General features: G+C 41.7%; 1 protein-coding gene and 1 long non-coding RNA gene across 8 annotated transcripts in view; one reads left to right on the top strand and one right to left on the bottom strand.

Moving 5' to 3' along the window:
• The window catches only part of SEH1L (SEH1 like nucleoporin), a 31,357-nt gene that overhangs the window by 254 nt on the left and 13,419 nt on the right, over positions 1–17,684 (bottom strand). For 4 of the 7 annotated variants that reach the window (XM_077136060.1, XM_077136057.1, XM_077136056.1 and 1 more), the window contains 3 exons: positions 16,814–16,971; positions 15,349–15,499; positions 11,859–12,654 (listed from right to left, as the gene is read on the bottom strand). In XM_077136060.1, coding sequence (XP_076992175.1) covers positions 12,468–12,654; positions 15,349–15,499; positions 16,814–16,971 — 496 coding nt within the window. In that variant the 3' untranslated portion in view covers positions 11,859–12,467. Of the gene's footprint in view, positions 1–10,531; positions 10,736–11,858; positions 12,655–13,792; positions 14,273–15,348; positions 15,500–16,813; positions 16,972–17,684 lie in introns of those variants that run through there. The other 3 variants (XR_013165312.1, XM_077136059.1, XM_077136058.1) reach the window with 3 other exon arrangements.
• On the top strand, positions 14,980–17,270 carry LOC143662373 (uncharacterized). Its single transcript, XR_013165313.1, has 3 exons — positions 14,980–15,848; positions 15,936–16,239; positions 16,824–17,270. It is a non-coding gene; the product is annotated as an uncharacterized LOC143662373 (long non-coding RNA).

Raw genomic sequence — 17,684 nt, 5'->3', positions numbered from 1 at the left:
CTTAAACCTACTCCAATCAGTCTTTCATCCCACCACCCCACTAAAAGAGTTCTTGTTAAGATCACCAGTGATCCTTCCGGCAATTCTCAATCCTCATCTTCAACCTGATAGTATGAAATTCAGATGATTATTCCTTCCTGGTAGAGATTCTTTTTTCACTTGGTTTCCAAGACACAGCTGTCTTGTGTTTTCTCCAACTTCAACAACTGCTTTTTTTCCATCTCCTTGGCTGGTTCCTCCTTATCTCTTCAACCTCTACAACACACTGCAATGTCCAGGCTCAGTCCTTCATCTCTTCTATCCACCAACCCTCCCAGTGATCACCCTCAATTTCAAAGTTTAAATATCATATAAAATTTACATTTCCAGACATGGCCTCTCTCCTGAACCTTATCTAATTGCCTACTTACCATTTCCACTTAAATGTCTAACAGGCACCTAAACTTAAAAGTCTAAAACTGATCTCGATCCCACCACAGTCCTCAAGAAAACTCTGCTCTTCAGTCTTCCCCACCCCAGAAAATGACAACTACCATGCCCCAGTTGCACAGGCCAAAAACCTTAGTCTGATTCACATTTCTACCTCCCTCTCCCTCTCTCTTAGACAGATACACTTCATATCCAATCCCTAATCAAATCCCAAAAGCTATACTTCTAAAACATAACCAGAATCTTGCCATTCCTCATGCCCTCCACTGCTACCAGGCTGGTCAAGCGCCCATCACCACACCACTTGCCTGGATAATCACTGCAACAACTTCCACCTGGTCTCCAGAACTCCTCCCTCCTCCCCTAGTCCTTTCTCCATATACTAAATTATCCTTTTAAAATAGGTCAAATATTGTCAGTCCTTAGCTCAAAAACCTCCCCTGGTTTCCTATTTAGAGGAAAAGTCAAAATCCTTACAATGGCCAACAAGGGACTACAGAATCTCTGACTTCATCTCCTACTTGTTTCCTCCGTGCTCACTCCATTCGGGTGATCCTAACCTCCTGCTGTCCCTGAAACGTGCCAAGCTTCCTCCCACCTCAGGGCTTCCACCCTTGCTCTTACCTCTGCCTAGCACTGCTGCCCCAGATTTTCACGCCTTGCTCCTTAACTTCTTTCAGATCTTTTCTCCAATGCCCACTTAACAGGAAGCTCTTCTCTGATCCACCATATACTAAGGCATGGAACGCCCAACCTCCTTGCCCTGCTTTCTTTTTTCTATCATACCTATTACCATCTGGCATGCTACATAATTCACTCATGTATCTGTTTTCTCTCCACATTAGAATGTAAGCCACATGAGGGCCGGGACTTCGCCTATTTTGTTTACCACTGAACTCTTATTTAGAGAAGTACTTGACACAGAGTAAATTCAAAAAATTAGTTGAACGAATGGTTTCCAACTGTGTCAACACCAACTCTCTATGACCACCAGCACGGTCCTCTCAGACTACATTCCAGCATTCCTCTCTCTGATATTTCTAACTACTCCCTCTTCATTAATAAACATGTTCAAAACTTGCCCACATTACAATGGAGATGACAAACATGTCCCGAACTTTCATTTTCACTTATCTTTTATTCTCACTTTATGTTACCATCCTCTCACATTCCGTTCACAGCCAAGCTCTTAGAAGACACCTCAATGATGATTTCTTTATTTCACTTCACAATCTCTTGTTCTGTCTATTGCAAGTCATCCAGGATTCTGACCTCAGACCTTAAATCACGCATATTCTAAGGATCTCAAACTTACATGCTTCAGGTGCAAATGCAAATATACAAAGCTTCAGGGTGTTAGACAACAGGATTGTAAGGACTGAGGCCAGGAGGAAATTATAGGCCCCACTGGAAGCCATTTAGACACCATAAAAACACTGCTGCCAAACAAAACATATCCTGGGGGCTCTGGTACGTGCAACCTTTACAAAACCTGTCCAGCTCGAAAACACACCTGAATCTGTCTATCTGCACTATTACCACCACATTGAAAGGTCTCCTAACCGGTCTTCACTCTTCTATATTTGTCACCCTACAATTAATTCTCCGCAACTGAAAGCAAATGAAAGAACCATTAAAAAATATAAACCATGTATCATGCCCCTACTGAGAGTCCCAGTGAGTCCCTGCCAACCTCTCCCACCTCATCTTCCACCCCTCAGGCTCATTCACCACATACCAGCTTCTCTACACCTGAAACACTCCGCAGCCCATTTCTTCTAGACCTTTGCATAGCTAGCTCCTTCCTGACCGTATTCACCTCAGCTTAAATGCTACCTTCTTAAAGAGGTGATCCCTCATTACCAAATCAAATGGAGCCCCACGGTTTATCACATCGTTTTCATTTCTTCCCAGCAGTTATCATTAACTACTTATTTTAATATGTCTGGTTTTTCCACTAGAATGTATATCCCCTAAAAGCCAGGATCTGTCTCTCTCTCCATCAGTATTTCCCAATACCTAGAACAATGCCTAGCATTTAGTAGGTGCTCAATAAATTGTGGTGAAATGAATGAATGAAGACATTCTCAGTGGGCAGTCTCATCTTGACTTTGGTCCCTATATTTTTAGAATATCAGCTTCTTGTGGGGACAGGGGGACATCTACCTTGTTCATTCGTATATTCCCTACACCTGAAAGAGCTGGAAATGAGTTGAAAAAATAATCTGTATCCTCTAGTACATTAGCTGATGATATTTAGTGTCTACTCTATTAACAAGTAAGGTAAAGCATTTTATATACATTTCCCTAATCTCTGCATGAAATTCACAAACTAATCCTTATCCCTAGTACTAAGAATCTGAGGCCCAGAGGGCATTATGTCACAGGTCACACAGTGCAAAGGGGGAGCAGAGTAGTCACATCTAATCAAGTCTGACCTCAGGACATTCTCTCCTCTGCAAAAACACCACCTCCCTCATCTTCAAATCAGACCTCGGCCTAGGCCCCAGCGCTGAGCTCCAGACTTGTTTCCAAAAGGCTCACTGACATCTACCTCACCCTCAACGTCTTTCAGGTAGCACAAATTCAACCAGGGCAAAACAAAACTTATTATTTTCCCTTCACCCACTCTTCCAGTTATCTTTAGTTTAACCGCTGTCATCCCTTACAAATCAGACACATGGGATCATTTTAAGCCATCCTTCTTCCTCATCAATTAGTTACTTCAAATATGTATGTGGATCCAAGACCTACTTCTGTATTCCCAATGCCTGTCATCCATCACTTTTTAATCTAAATTACCGCACAAGTCTCCCAACTAAGCCTCCCTGCTTCTCTAGTATTATGATGACTAAGTGATTCACTTATCTCACAGATATATAAACCACACTAAAATATATATCAGACTCTTAACAGTTACCTGTTTAGAGGTCAAATCCAAAGAAAACTCAGATATTAAACAAAAATCATACATTCATGCAATAATCATTATCAAATGCAAACCATGAAGGGCAGTCCATCTGGCATGGGAATACAAAAATAAATGAGGCAGACAGCTACCCTCAGGGAGCTCACAGTCTCTGTCAATTTGGATACAAAGCCTTAAGTGCTTTAAAAGAGATTTGCTGTGGGTGCTCTGGTAACACACAATCCACTGGAAGATCCTTCAAGAGGTAATCTAATACCAAATCTCTCTTGTTTCCAGAAAGGATTACACTTGTTCTATACCATTCATGGATATAGCTCATTCCTAAAGCTTTCCTACAGGGAAAAATTCTCTGTATCCATTACCCACCCTTCCTACAGCATCTAAAGCAAGGCAATACAATGTATCTTTCCTTTTACTATATTCGAAATTGAAATTTCCCTTGCTATTTCCCCATACTAGTAATCTCTAATTTTGCATTATTAATATTTAACTACATTTTGAGGTATACAAAAATTAATTACTTTAGCCCTCATTTAAAGATTACACGTACAACTGCTGTGGATTATACGCTGAATGCATGAACAGAATGGAACATGTAAAGCACCTAACAATATGCTATGGCACCGAAAACCTGGTCAAGCTTCCTCTAAACTCATTCTTCACACCTGACATTATATTTTAAGATATGCTTTAGAATTAGATAGGCATTCGGTAGATTTTCAAACCTTACTGTAAACTGCCCACAATACTGAAATTCCGAGAAAAAGTTGATTCTGGAACTTTTCCAGACCTCAAAGTAACAGCAAACGGAAATACTATCAAAAAAGTTATCCTTGAAATGGATGAATCAAAGGGGCCTCTATCTTACTATCCAAAGTCCGAAATTATCAGCACAGCAAAAGCAGATACGCTTTAACATTCCTGTCTCGCTCCACTCTCTTCGCGATGAAACCGTAGGCAGGGAACGTACACGACGGCGCTCAACGCCGGGTGACAGCTGCCCCGTCCGGTTGGACTCCGACGAGGAGACAAGCGCCACGACACAGCGCAAACCCGTCCCGGAGTCCTGCAGAGCAAGGCGCCGGCACCAACGCCCCCGACGGCGCTGACCCGGGAACCGGCACCCGGACGGCCGCGGGGCTGTCCCCGGAGCTCGGCAAGGCGCCCACCCCGCACGCCCAGCAGCCCCCCGGGCCTCCGGCCTGCCCGCCGCCCCGCAGCCGAAACGCCAACCAGACGTGACCCTCGCCCTCCGCCCGCCAAACCGCACGCCAGACCCTGACCGGCGCTCCTCACCGAGCCCAGAACCCGCCGGCGGGAACCGAGGGGGCGGAGAGCGGCTGCGCAGGGAAAGGGCGGCCCGCGCGGGCGCCGGCGAACGCATGCGCGTGTATACGTGCGTGCGTGTGCGTGCGCGCCCTCGCCGGTGGCCGCGCGACCCCGCGGTACGTGCGTTGGCGGGCACGAGGCGAGGGGCGGGGCCTCGGAGCCGAGCTGAGGAGTGGGGGCCGCGCGCACCGGCGAGCTGCGACGCGGCAGAGCCCGGGATTGGGCAAGGATCGCGCGCCGTGGGCTGAGGAAGCACAGACCCGGCTTCGGTTACCGCTGCGGAGTTCCGCATTCCCGAGCCTTGGTCCACTTCCTTTCGGAACCCCAAAAGCCGCCCCTCGCCTTCAGTACACGGACGTGTTTCCGATGAAGAAGCCTTCTGAAACCGATCGGATTTGGTATTGCTAGCGCCGTGGGGTCCTCGCGTGACAGCTGCACCCCTTCTGTCCCCGGGGGTCCTCGCGTGACAGCTGCACCCCTTCTGTCCCCGGGGGACCTCACGTGGTAGGTGCACCCCTTCTGTCTCCAGGGAACCTCACGTGGCAGGTGCACCCCTTCTGTCTCCGTGGGGGCCTCACGTGATAGCTGCACCCCTTTCCGTCGCCGTGGGGGCCTCACGTGACAGCTGCACCCCTTTCCATCGCCCTGGGAGCCTCACGTGGCAGGTGCACCTCTTCTATCTCCGTGGGGGCCTCACGTAGTAGGTGCACCCCTTCCGTCGCCGTGGGGGCCTCACGTGACAGCTGCACCCCTTTCCGTCGCCGTGGGGGCCTCACGTGGCAGGTGCACCTCTTCTATCTCCGTGGGGGCCTCACGTGGCAGGTGCGCCCCTTTCCGTCGCCGTGGGGTGGACACTGATGTACACACTGCTATTACACACTGCTATGGAGCTCCACAGGAAGCCGTTCCTCGGGATGAGCTCCCCGAGAGTTCCCCAGCCCCACGTGCATCTCTGCGAAGAAGGCAGGCTGGTCTGGGTGGGAACAGGCGGGGAGGCAGTCAGACCTGTCATCCCTGACTCCCTAGTTTTCCCATCCCTTTGAGCCGCGGACCCCATCCCCACCACCTGCTCAGCACAAGCCCTGAACTACCTCTTTGAGACCATACGGGTAATTCAGTTTCACTCCTTTCACTTCCCTTTATTTCAGAACTTCTTGAACAGTCTCAGAAAAGTGTCCCTCTTTTCCAAACCTAATACCTTAACTCCAGTTACGGAATGTTTAAAATGCAGGGCTCACTAGAAGGAGAGAAAAGGGAAAACCCAAGGTTGAATTTAACAGCCCCTCCTCTTATTGATGTTAGTCTAGCAGGGAAAGACGTCTTTCATTTGATCACTGTGGTAGACTGAGTTATGTACCCCAGGAAAAAAATCAGAATCTTCATCTGCATTCCTGTGGGTGTGAACCCATTATAAATAGACCTCGTGAAGACTTCTTTTAAGGTGTGCCCCAACTGAATGAGGATGGGTCTTCCTCAGAATGACTGAAAGCCTTATAGAGAGGACCCAGAAGTCACGGAAGGGAGGAAAACATCACCATGTGACCAAAGGAGAGAGAAAAGCCCAGGAGCCATAAGGATTGCCAATAGCCAATACCAGAAGCCTACCCATCCCAGGAGGAAGCAAGCCACCTTCAGGCAGTTAAGTTCCAAGGTATACCCCAGCCCATTGTGTGGTATTTGTGATAAGCAGCCTGAAATTGAGTAAAGTAGAGCCTGGAAGAATTTTGAGGCACGTGATAGAAAAAGCCTGATAGCTTTTAAGAGGTTTGCTAGGAATATGAACGATAAAGGTACTTCTGGTGGGCTTTAGAAGGAAATGATGACTGTTTTATTGGAAACTAGAGGAAAGGCAATCCTTGTTATAAAAGTAACTTGTTGAAAGTGTGTTGACTACAGAAGAAAGGCAAAACTTGTTAAGCAGTGGGACTGGATGCTGGCAGATTTCCAAGCAGTGTGTGGAGGGTGCAGCAGTTTCACCTCGCTGTTTACAGGTAGAGAGAGGAAAGGGATGAACTGCAGACTGATCTCATAAGCACAAAGGAACCAGAAACTGATGATTTAGAAAATTTTCAGCCTATCTAGACAATGTTCTCTGAGACAGAGCCAAAAGTGACTCTACCAGTTGAATTCCTAGCAAACAGGGCTCCTTGCAAGAACGTGACTAAGGCCTTTGTTAGAGAGGTTCGGCTGAGCATAGATCCCGTCAGCCGTTTCACAGGAAGTCAGAACTGGAAATGCATTTGTCTAGGAAGGGTCTGTGGAATGTCCTTTTGTCTGATAGTTTGAACCTCCTTAACTGCACAGAAAACTGACCAGATGTATTAGAATTTTGTGTGAGCAGAAGTGCTATCAGTCTGAACTGTAAGGGACCCGGAAGAAACAAACTGAAGGAAGAAGGACTTTCGGGGCAGAACCATGGGAGCAGAGGTCTGGATCTAAGAGGGCCCACCCATATGTGTGAAAAGGGCACCTTGAGGGGCGGGGCCTCCACCCCGTTTAGGGAGAATTCAAGCACTACCCAGTGCACATAAAGGCTGGAGGGCTTATGGCCAGGTGTCATGGTCAGGTTCATGTGTCAGGCCAGGTGGTGGTACCTGTTTGTCTGGTTGGGCAAGTGCTGGCCTGTCTGTTGCAATGAGGACATTCCATAGAATTAGATCATGATCACGTCAGCTGCATCTACAGCTGATTCCATTTGTAATCAGCCAAAGGGGCATGTCTTCTGCAATGAGTGATGCTTAATCTAAATCATTGGAAGCCTTTTAAGGAGGGTTCAGAAGAGACAAGCTCTCTTCCTGCTTCAGCTGGCAAGCCTCTCCTGTGGAGTTCGTCCAGACCCTCCATCGGAGTCATCAGCTTCAAAGCTCGGATTTTGGACTCTGTTCCCACAGTCACGTGAGACACTTTTATAAATTTTGTATTTGCGAGTGTTCCCTGTTGATTCTGTTCCTCTAGAGAACCCTAACTAATACACCAGGTATTCAGAGCAGCGTGGCTGCTGTGCAAGTACTTGGAAAAAGCAGGGCTGTGCTCCAGCAGGCCTAGGGAACAAAGCATCAATCCACAGATGACGCTGAGACCTTGAAATCTAATGGAGTTTGCCCTGATGGATTTAGTTCTTGCTTGGGACCCATAACCCTGTTTTCCTCCCAGTTTCTCCCTTCTGAATGGGAATGTCTATCATATGCCTGTTCTACCATTGTATTTTTTAGGGTGGCATATGGGAATCCTTTATTTTGTTCATGATTGTTCTGTAAATCCACAACTTCTCTAATAAAGAAAAAATTGTAAAAACCATTTTAAACATGCAGGTCATACAAAAGTAGGATTTGGCCTACAGTCTGACTGTTCTAGTTTGGTAGCTGCTGGAACGCAATATACCAGAAATGGAATGGCTTTTGAAAAGGGGAATTTGATAAGTTGCAAGTTTACAGTTCTAAAGCCATGAAAATATCCCCATTAAGTCTATAAAAATGTCCAAATTAAGGCACCAACAAGAGGTTACCTTCACTCAAAAAAGACTGATGCCACCATTATATTTTGAAAGATAACTTGTTTTCTTAATTTCACAGAGATCCACAGGGAGAGGAATTTTGCTCCAGGATTTACCACACCCATAAATGTTGATGAGGCTTTCTACTTAAAAGCTGTTAATGAAATGACTTAAGGCTTGTGGGAATGTTGTGATGGGTGAATGTATTTTGCATGTAAGAACTTGTCTTTTGGGGGTCCAGAGGTTGGACTGTGGTAGGCTTGAGATATGTACCCCAAAAAAAAAAATGTTGTTAATCAGCATTCCTGGGAGTGTGAACCCTTATTAATAGGACCTCTTAAAGGTGTTATTTTTAAAGTATGGCTCCATTGAGTGAGGGGGGGTGTCAATCTAGAGAGGACATCACCATGTGACAGGAAGCAGAAATAAAAGTCACAGAACCCAAAGGACTGCCAGCAGCCAGCACAAGAACACTACTGACCCTAGAAGGAAGCAAGCCTTCTAGCTGCTGAAACTGAAACAAACTCCAGATGTTTACGCCAATCCTTCGCATTATTTGTGTCTTTCTACCTCCTCCAAAACATTGCTTGGCTTTCATTCCTGGGTACATCTGACCGTCCCCACTGGCTTCTTTCCCTCTACCTATAAAAACTGCCCCATCCAATGGCATCTCTCTAAGCCCAGCTCTGCAAGGAAAATCATTACCCTCCTCCCTATGTGGAACAGGACAGTCAGGGATGGAAGTCTCCCTGACAGTGTGGGGCATGACTCCCAAGGATGAGTCTCTCCCTGGCACTATGGGATTGACAACCCCAACCTGACCAAAAGGGGGAAAAGAAATGTAACAAAATAAGGTATCAGCGGCTTAGAGAGGGCAAATAGAGGCTATTCTGGAGGTTATACTTATGCAAGCTTCAACTAGATACTGTTAACTCTAAAGAACACCTAGGGCTTTAAGATATTACAGAAGTTTCATGCACTAAGTTTACTTTCCAGAAACCTATAACCTGCAGACGTTCCTAGGCCAGATAAGCCCTGAAACACAGAGGGGCCAGCCTCTCCAAGAAGACTGACTAGTTCCATCCTCTATCCCATATTGTCAACACACCTTTTCAACATAAAAGTTAGAATGGGGCGGGCCACGGTGGCTCAGCAGGCAAGAACACTTGCCTGCCATGCCAGAGGGCCCGGGTTCGATTCCTGGTGCCTGCCCATGTATTAAAAAAAAAAAAAGTTAGAACGGGCATAGCCCAAATGTCCCTAAAGACTGGGAGAAGGATCAAAGGAGAAGTTATAACAAAAAACACAAGATTTAATAAATGAGTATGACTACTGAATCATTATATTAATTATATCATTTATTTCTTTTAGTCTCCAGTGTCTTGGAGCAGCTGGAAGGAAAAACCTAAAATTCTGGAACTATTACCCATACCAAACTTTGAAATATGTTCTATAACTTTGTTAAAATGTACTTTGAAATTTATTGCTTTTTTGTATATGTCCTATTTCACAATAAAAAACCTTAAAGAGAAATTGCCCCACCTAAAAGATAACCTCTAGATTCTGCTTTATCTCCTACAAACTATTGTCTCTCCTTCAACCCACTGCCTCCACTTTCACACCTTGTTCCACTCATTCCATGTTATCTAGCTGAGTCCTGACCACTACTTTAGCACTTTTTTAAATTATCCGAAATGGCCTTCTAATTGTCAAATTCATACTATCTTTGCAGTGTTCTTGAAATCCTGCAGTCTTGGCATTTGCCAAGTGTCATTACCCGTTCTTTGTCGATACTCAATGAGCATGGAGAAATTCTCAAGGTTTGGCTAAATCCTGAACAATAAACCGGATTCTTAGCTATAGGGCTCAAAGCAGCTATTTGAGTATAACGAGCCACCTTTCCTTCACAAAGTGTCTTAACCCTCTGTGTATAATGTGGCCACACTTTAGAGGTCAAGTGCTAGAATCTGAGTGTCTCTATGTTGAAGACTGCCATTCACCTTGTAGCCCTAGTAAGCTGACTCAATAAATCCGTCTGTAAATATCCTCCAGTCACCAGATCTCTCCCAACACCCAGCAACCCACTATGAATTCCTAATGATGGGAATCTATACTCCAATGTATCTACAAGCAGCAGCAGTCTGGACTCTGATGCCAGGCTGCCTCGAGCTGAATCCCAGCTCTCCACTTTTAGCCGTGTGGCCTTCAGCTTTAACCTCCTGCAGTCTCCCTCATCTGTGAAATGTAGATAACTGGAGCACAGGCCTTAGAGGCATTGTCATAGGATAAAACCAGTTAATTCACGTAAGGTATCTAGAAGAGCACTCAACAAATATTAGCCATTAACTTACTTGCCAGTTGAAAGGAGGAAGAGGAACTCCCACAATGTGATTTCCAACTCTTCTGAGACACCGAGCCTGCCAAGCCCCATGGCCCGGGGAACGCCCCAGGGGACTGGGAGAAGTGATGCTCATCCAGGTCAGAAAAGTCAGACATCTTCCACAGCTCCCATTTATGGGCTGATTCAGCAACAGCCCAAGTCTTCTACAAAGTGACTTCAAGATATTATGCTGGATTAGCCTCCACTGGTGTCCTTCTTTTGCAAACTATATTACTTATATCATGCTCCCTGAACACACCCCCATTCTCTTTTCACACATGGGCCATCAACTTGGAAGGGTCTCCTCCCCTCCCCCTCACCTGCTCCACCTGCTGAAGTCCCCTACCCTTCCAAATCCTCCCAGCTAAGTCACTATAAGTTACACTCTTTATACCTTTCTAACAAAGCTGAACTCCCATTATCTTCTGCAAATTCTGGAAATGTCTCAATCCACAAGACAATAACAGCTTGTGTGCAGACCATCTTTCTAAATTTTACATACCCGAGTGCTTAGCACAGAACCTTGCACATAGATGACCAATATTTACTAGATTGAACTGGAGAGACAACTCATTTCTCACTCTCACCTCAGTTACCTCGGTAATGGTTGAAACTTAACCATTCTTAATTCTGAGCCTGATTCAGCCTTAAGTTAGACCACTAGCTTCAAACCTCAACTAGTCTAAAAGTTTAAATCAAGTCCTTTAACACAGGCAAAACTTTTAAGAATTTTTTGAAAAGGGATTTTTTTTTTAACATTTGGAATATTAACCTTACAGAAAAATATTTTAATGATTAGACACAACAAAATTCAAATGTTCCTTAAAATTAAGGAAAAAAATATCTTATCAGCATTTTGTCTTTTGCATGTTAAGAAGTGGTAGAGATATGACACTATATTCTAAAATTAGATTAAATATATATGGTTATAACCATTGGTCCACCTATGTACAATTAACTCACAGATAAAATAAATGCTTCAGTCCTAAAACAGGTTAATCCCTGATATGCCTGAGAAAACTGAACCAAAAATTACTAGTCCCATAGTTTTAATAATTTTACTAGAATTACTGTCAAGTCTATTCTGATTTCAAATTTTTTAATATTTTAGAAAATAATATATTTGAATGTTATCTTATCAGTTCTAGATGTTAGTCTATATATTGATTTTCTACATTTTAAATAAATGCAATGCTCATGCCCCTAGCTTTTTGTTTCATTTTAGTGACATCGTACTTTAAGGAGTAAACCTTATCAGCTGGCAAAATATTCTATTTTTATAAGACAACAGATTCACATCATTTAAAATAGATTTTATTAAATACCTAGGATAATTACAAAAGCTTTACACAGTAATTCCAAGTAGTGAAAGGCAATTTCCTTTAAAAAAAAAAAAAGAGATCAAACAGCCCATATTATGTTTTGCTGCTTTATACACAGGAATGATTTACTTTATGTACTAGTCAGCTGCAACATTAACCTATAAAATTTAAAACCATTCTTAATATGTCTCAAAAGCAGAGTGAACCTCATAATGATGTACTTTCACGTTAACCGGATGACAGAGCATAAGCATGTCCGGACCATGATAACAGTTCACAATAAAGTGTACAGAACAAGCACCCGGAAGTCAACTACTGTGTGTCCCTTTCACAGGCACGGTCCCTTGTACATCTCTCACTTCATCAAAGGCTACCTACCAAACACTGAAACTGATGTTCCTTTGATGCAGAAGCACAAACACATTTAGGTTCCAAATGCTGTATTCTGGTTGTAATACATGTAAGACAGACCAGACCCTAAATCAGAAAAACCTTCTGAAAGAAAATAAAGAAAAACAAAAAGCAGCCAGAATGAATGCATTTACAAGCACGTGGATAAGGCCTTCAAAATGTGGAAGCAGTGTTTTAAACCCCTTCCTTCTCAGGTAAGGGGTGGAGAGGCCGAGAGATAGATCTGCGAGGGTGAGGATACTGGAGGCTGGCAGTGTCAGCATCGCAAGCGTGCTCTACCAGAGGAGGAGGAGGAAGGAGCTGGGCAGAACTGGACCAGCGCGACCCAGCCCTTGGGGAATCCAGAGGGGGAAAGAAATACCTGAAACAATGAAGACGGGAACAAAACACCAAAACAAAACAAAACAACAACAGAAGAAAAAAAAAACAGAAGAAAAAGAGAAAAGTAGTAAATACAAAGAGAACCAAAGAGAAGAAAACACATGCTGGAAAAAAAAGTTTAGTATATTCATGCCAAAACTAACAGAACATAATAGCAAAATAATCCTTACTCAAATCAAGATCGCTTAGCAAATGTACAAACTTGAAAGAAATATAATCCAGTAAACTTAAAATGTTTGTAAAAAATCATCAGAATGAATTTCACAAATAGACATTAGTTTTATATATTTAAAACATTTCTAATCTGTCGGAAACATACTTGATGCTATCCTGTAAATGTACAAATCTAATACGCTCCTTTGTGCAATGCTTTCATTTGTAGCAGCAACAGGTATACTTTTTTCTGTGTATACATGATATTGAGAACCAGTTCAAATACACTTCATATAGTATGGCTAGCTATTGCAACATATTGTTAAAGAAATATAATCACTGAACATACTGTATAGTTCTCCAAAAACTTTAGAATAACTACAGAATTTTTATAAGAAAAAGGGCTCAAAGAATGTCATATTGTTATTCTTCTGCCATTTTATCACTTACCCGTAATATATATTTTAGTAAACTTAAAAGCTTACAGCTTTGTCATCAAGGTCGGAACTCTAGAGGATACAAATTAGTGCAAACAGCCAACTAAGAAAATTCTGGGACATGGAAGGTTGAAGCCCATCTGCATGCATGATTTTAGCAAAATTTTAACTGCTTTTCAAATTATAGCTATGTTTCCAAATTCTGAGTTAGAGGAAACCATAAGCCATGAGATCACACCATAAAAATACACAAGCATATATTAGAAACATTTATCTCTTTAGTGATTACTAATTAAAAACTTACAAAGGTGTTTTCATTTTACTACCAAATTATAAACGAAGCAATACCAAATGTTTAACTTGGCTACAAACTATACAGTCAAATTACATTCATTTTACTACTACTACTTCTCTCACTCCTTTACTGATATTTTTTAAGTATTACAAAGAAATGACAGCGCTGTACCAAATAATATCATTAATATAAACCAATTCTATAAAAGGTAAACAAATTAGCACTCAAAACAATCTTATGAAAATTATTTATTCAGTCTTCAAACTGGAATGATAAAAAGTCATCTTTTCAGCTTACTGTTTCAGAAACAAAAGAAACAGCCTACATACCCCAAATGGAATCAAGTGATATTTTACCCTCCTCCCAATTACTTAAAAGGATGATAATCCTTTTCATTTTTTAAACTCCTGTTTAAGGAATGTTCAAGAACATTTCAAAAAACTTTTGGTGGCAATATCTCAACAAAAAGCCTCTCCATTTATATTTCCAAAGTTTCAAATGGTGCAATAAACTGGCTAGAACAAAAAAATGAAATTCACAGTTGTTTAAAGGCCTTTTGGACTGCGTTTAGTAGCAAGCAGGCTGCTGGTGTATCTCGGGAGAGGTCACACGGCGTGGGGAAGGGGAAAAGGAGCTCGCTCTCCATTCCCGTGTGCATGCAACAAGCAGCAAACAGCAAAGTTACTCCGTTAGCTTGTACTCAGCTGTGCTTTCTGTTAGAGGACATAATACAAACGGAGAAGGGAGAATGCATCACAGATCCAACACATGTGGTTATCAGCACAGTAAGAATATAGATCAAAACTTCAAAGCTATTTAGAAAAAGTAGGCACCAGAGACAGCAACCAAAAACCAGAATTCTTAAAAACTGACACTGATATTTTGTTTCATGAAATCACCTTCATAATCTGGTATCTCCCTATGGTAAACTGCATTGATGAAAATAGTTAAAACTTCAGAATGGAGTAAAAGAACTTTTTTATAAAAATTTAACAATATAAAAATAGTTGAAGTTTTATATTTACTTTTATTTTATGTAAGAGGACAAAAGGATGACCACAGGATACCTGTTAAGGCTGTGTTTGGATCCTTCCTGAAACTAGTCCAAATTATTCACAAAGCCATATTAAAATAAGAGAAACCTTACAAATGCACAAATGTAAAATTTGAGTATGAAAACAAACGTCTCATCAGATCACATCAAACAGTCTTTATTAAGATGAAGAATCTAAAATACGCTAATTATTCTAAAAATCAAGGTCTCAGAATTAACATTTCCTTATACTCTCCACTAAAGTTTTAACAACACAATAGCCAAACTATTCAAATAAAAAAAAAAATAGCCAAACTATTTCACTCACTCTCCTCTACAAAGCCTTGATTGATGTATTTTATATTTAAAATTCTGGTCTGACCCAATTCAGCACAAACAACCAAAGCACTAAATGCTCTGCAAGGAGGGAAACCCTCCTTACTAACCCACAGTTCTCTTCATCTCAATACTCAGCAAAGAAAAATCTCTAATGAAGTTATAACATTACTAACAATTGACCACCACATTTCAGAATGTAATTTAGTTTGCTTTGGTCTCACAACCTACTGGAAATATTATAACTGAGTAAACCACATACAGAGCTAACAAAGTGAGTTTTTAAACTCTAGTGTCACATTTTTACTATAAATTTCTTCATTCCATCCTAAAAAGCATGAAATAACAGGCCTTTAGTCAGGCTGCCAGAAAGATTTAAAAAGAAGGTAATTTCCAGTTTTCCACAAAACAGCTGCCTACCTGCCAGCAGACGATCCATTTAATGAATTTTGTAGATTTGGAATATTTGAACCTAGGGAAGGGTTTGAGTTTCCCTGCTGAGAACTCCCATTGACAGGGCTCCCATTACCTTTCAAAATACCAGTACACTTCCAGTTGTCCATGTAATTAGCTGAAAGGAAAATGGTCATAAATGTTAACATGGCAACACCTGTGCTGAAGTGTACAACTCTGTGCCCTCACACAATAAAAGAAGCAAGAAAGCTATGGCTAAAGTCCTTCAGGATAAACATAAAAGACATTTTAAATCTGAAATAAGTATTATCTCAGCTTTAACAATTCTTTTTCAAAAAGGTTTAAAAGAATTACTCATTTATGAGACATAAAGCTTTCCCCACTCATTTCCATCTTCATTAGAAGACTTATATTAGCAGAGACAACTCTCTAAGCAACCATATTGTGACGTTAATCACAAAAGAAAATCTTTATCCTCATTATAATGAATTTCAGTTACATATATGGTATGTATATGTGTATCAACATATAACATATGTGTATGTTTATGTGTATTCTGAGTTACAGAATTTTCTTCTTGGTTATGTGCACAGAGTTTAAGTTGTGTGGTGCCAAAGGGCCCAGGAGACGGAGGGAGTGACAAACCTCGGGGTTTTGCAGCTTCTCCAACACAGCTGAATGCGAAACTAAACACTGGTGATAATGAGCCCAGGGGACCCAAGTAAGGACGCCTACTGGATCGTGACAAAGGTCCAGAAGCAGGAAAGGGCTCCAAAGCCCCTGAAACCAAATTACACAGAGGAAAAGAAGGTCTGGGCCAGTTCTACTATAGCCTAGGGCTGGACACGGAAGGCCTCAAGTTTAGTGAACTGTACTCTGGAGACAACAATTGCTCAGGTAAATGCACTAAGACAGCAATTATTTTGGATTCTAAGTCTAGGGCCCTCCCACTATGCTGGTATACAGGCATGTCTGCCCAGTGGATAAACAACCACGGAGAAGTGCAAAACTGAGCTACAGCAACCAATCAGTGTGCACCGACCAGACTGAGCTTTCTCAGCATGGCATGTGCAGGACACTTCTAGGACCAGTGACTCCAAGATTCTTATGAACTTTGGGGAGTAGTAAGGAAAAGGCTGGGAACATGCTAAGTTTTCTGCCACTAAGGGCTAGTTGACTAAAACAATTATTTAATAAAATAAGAGATGATTGTTGTCCTATCCTGAGTCTGTTGTTAAGTTAACACAAGTTACCCTTATTGGACATATTATATATTATGTTTTATTTGTTTTACTTTTAAATGTTGTTTGTTCAAAAAGGTTCAAAATATTATAAACTAACATAAGACATTAATTTAAAAGTGGCTGTAAAAAAATGTTTTTCAAAATACTGTATTATAGACTTTTCAATTTTCAATGAAAATTCTATAGTAGAAATATAAAACATAATTATTCCTTCATTGAAACTTTACCTTTCCACAGTCTTACACAGCCATCATCTCCTGAAGATGCTAGTACTGTTCCCGTTATATTCCAACTCACTCGCCAGACCTGGGAATTATGATTATCAAACTGAGCCACTACATGGATTTCAAATTTTGTTGGCCCACCAGAGGAAGTAAGTTCTTTCCTGTTAATAAAAAAAATTTTCCTAAGAAATTCTGAAGAAGGTTTTTTAAAACTACACATACTGTTCTAATAAAAAATACAAATAGTCTCCACTACTTACCACATAACTTCATAATAATGTGCATATGTGTAACACCCAAATACCCACACACGCTCTCCCACTCCCTCCCCCACCCCGACAGCTCACTGAAAGCTGGGCCAGTGTCACTTTCATGTGACTCTCCAGGGCCTGTTGTCATCCTAGCACATGATGCATATTCAGGGACAAGGTCATGGAAGGAAAAAAGAAAGCGGGCTATATTTCACCAAGCAAGTTTGAGGAATAAAAGAGATGATAACTAAAAAACAAGGAAGGGCTGAAGAAGGGAAAAAATGGATGGAGGGAAGGAAGAAGGAAAAAAGGAAAAATAACTAAAATTCACAGTTCTAAAACATTAAAGTTTGAAGAGGTATTCACAAGAATGGCTCCATGCTAATTTAGTTTTCCTTAAATACACTGCTAATTTTCCCTTATTCAAATATTTGGAATACCAGTCACATTCAGAGGGTCCAAATCACTGTTAGTATTAGCCTAAAGAAAACACAATCAGAATTTAAATTTCCTCTCTTTACTCAATTTTCCTTTCAGCAAAAAACACGTATTTACACAGAAAATGTTTATTAAAGGATCTTCAAATCACAACTGTCTCTACTCTCTCCTCCACAAGCAAAGAC

The sequence above is a fragment of the Tamandua tetradactyla genome, chromosome 18 (genome assembly GCF_023851605.1).
Source record: "Tamandua tetradactyla isolate mTamTet1 chromosome 18, mTamTet1.pri, whole genome shotgun sequence".
Taxonomy (NCBI): Eukaryota; Metazoa; Chordata; class Mammalia; order Pilosa; family Myrmecophagidae; genus Tamandua; species Tamandua tetradactyla.
Note: the sequence above shows the minus strand (reverse complement) of the source record. Positions and strands in the feature narration are given on the sequence as shown.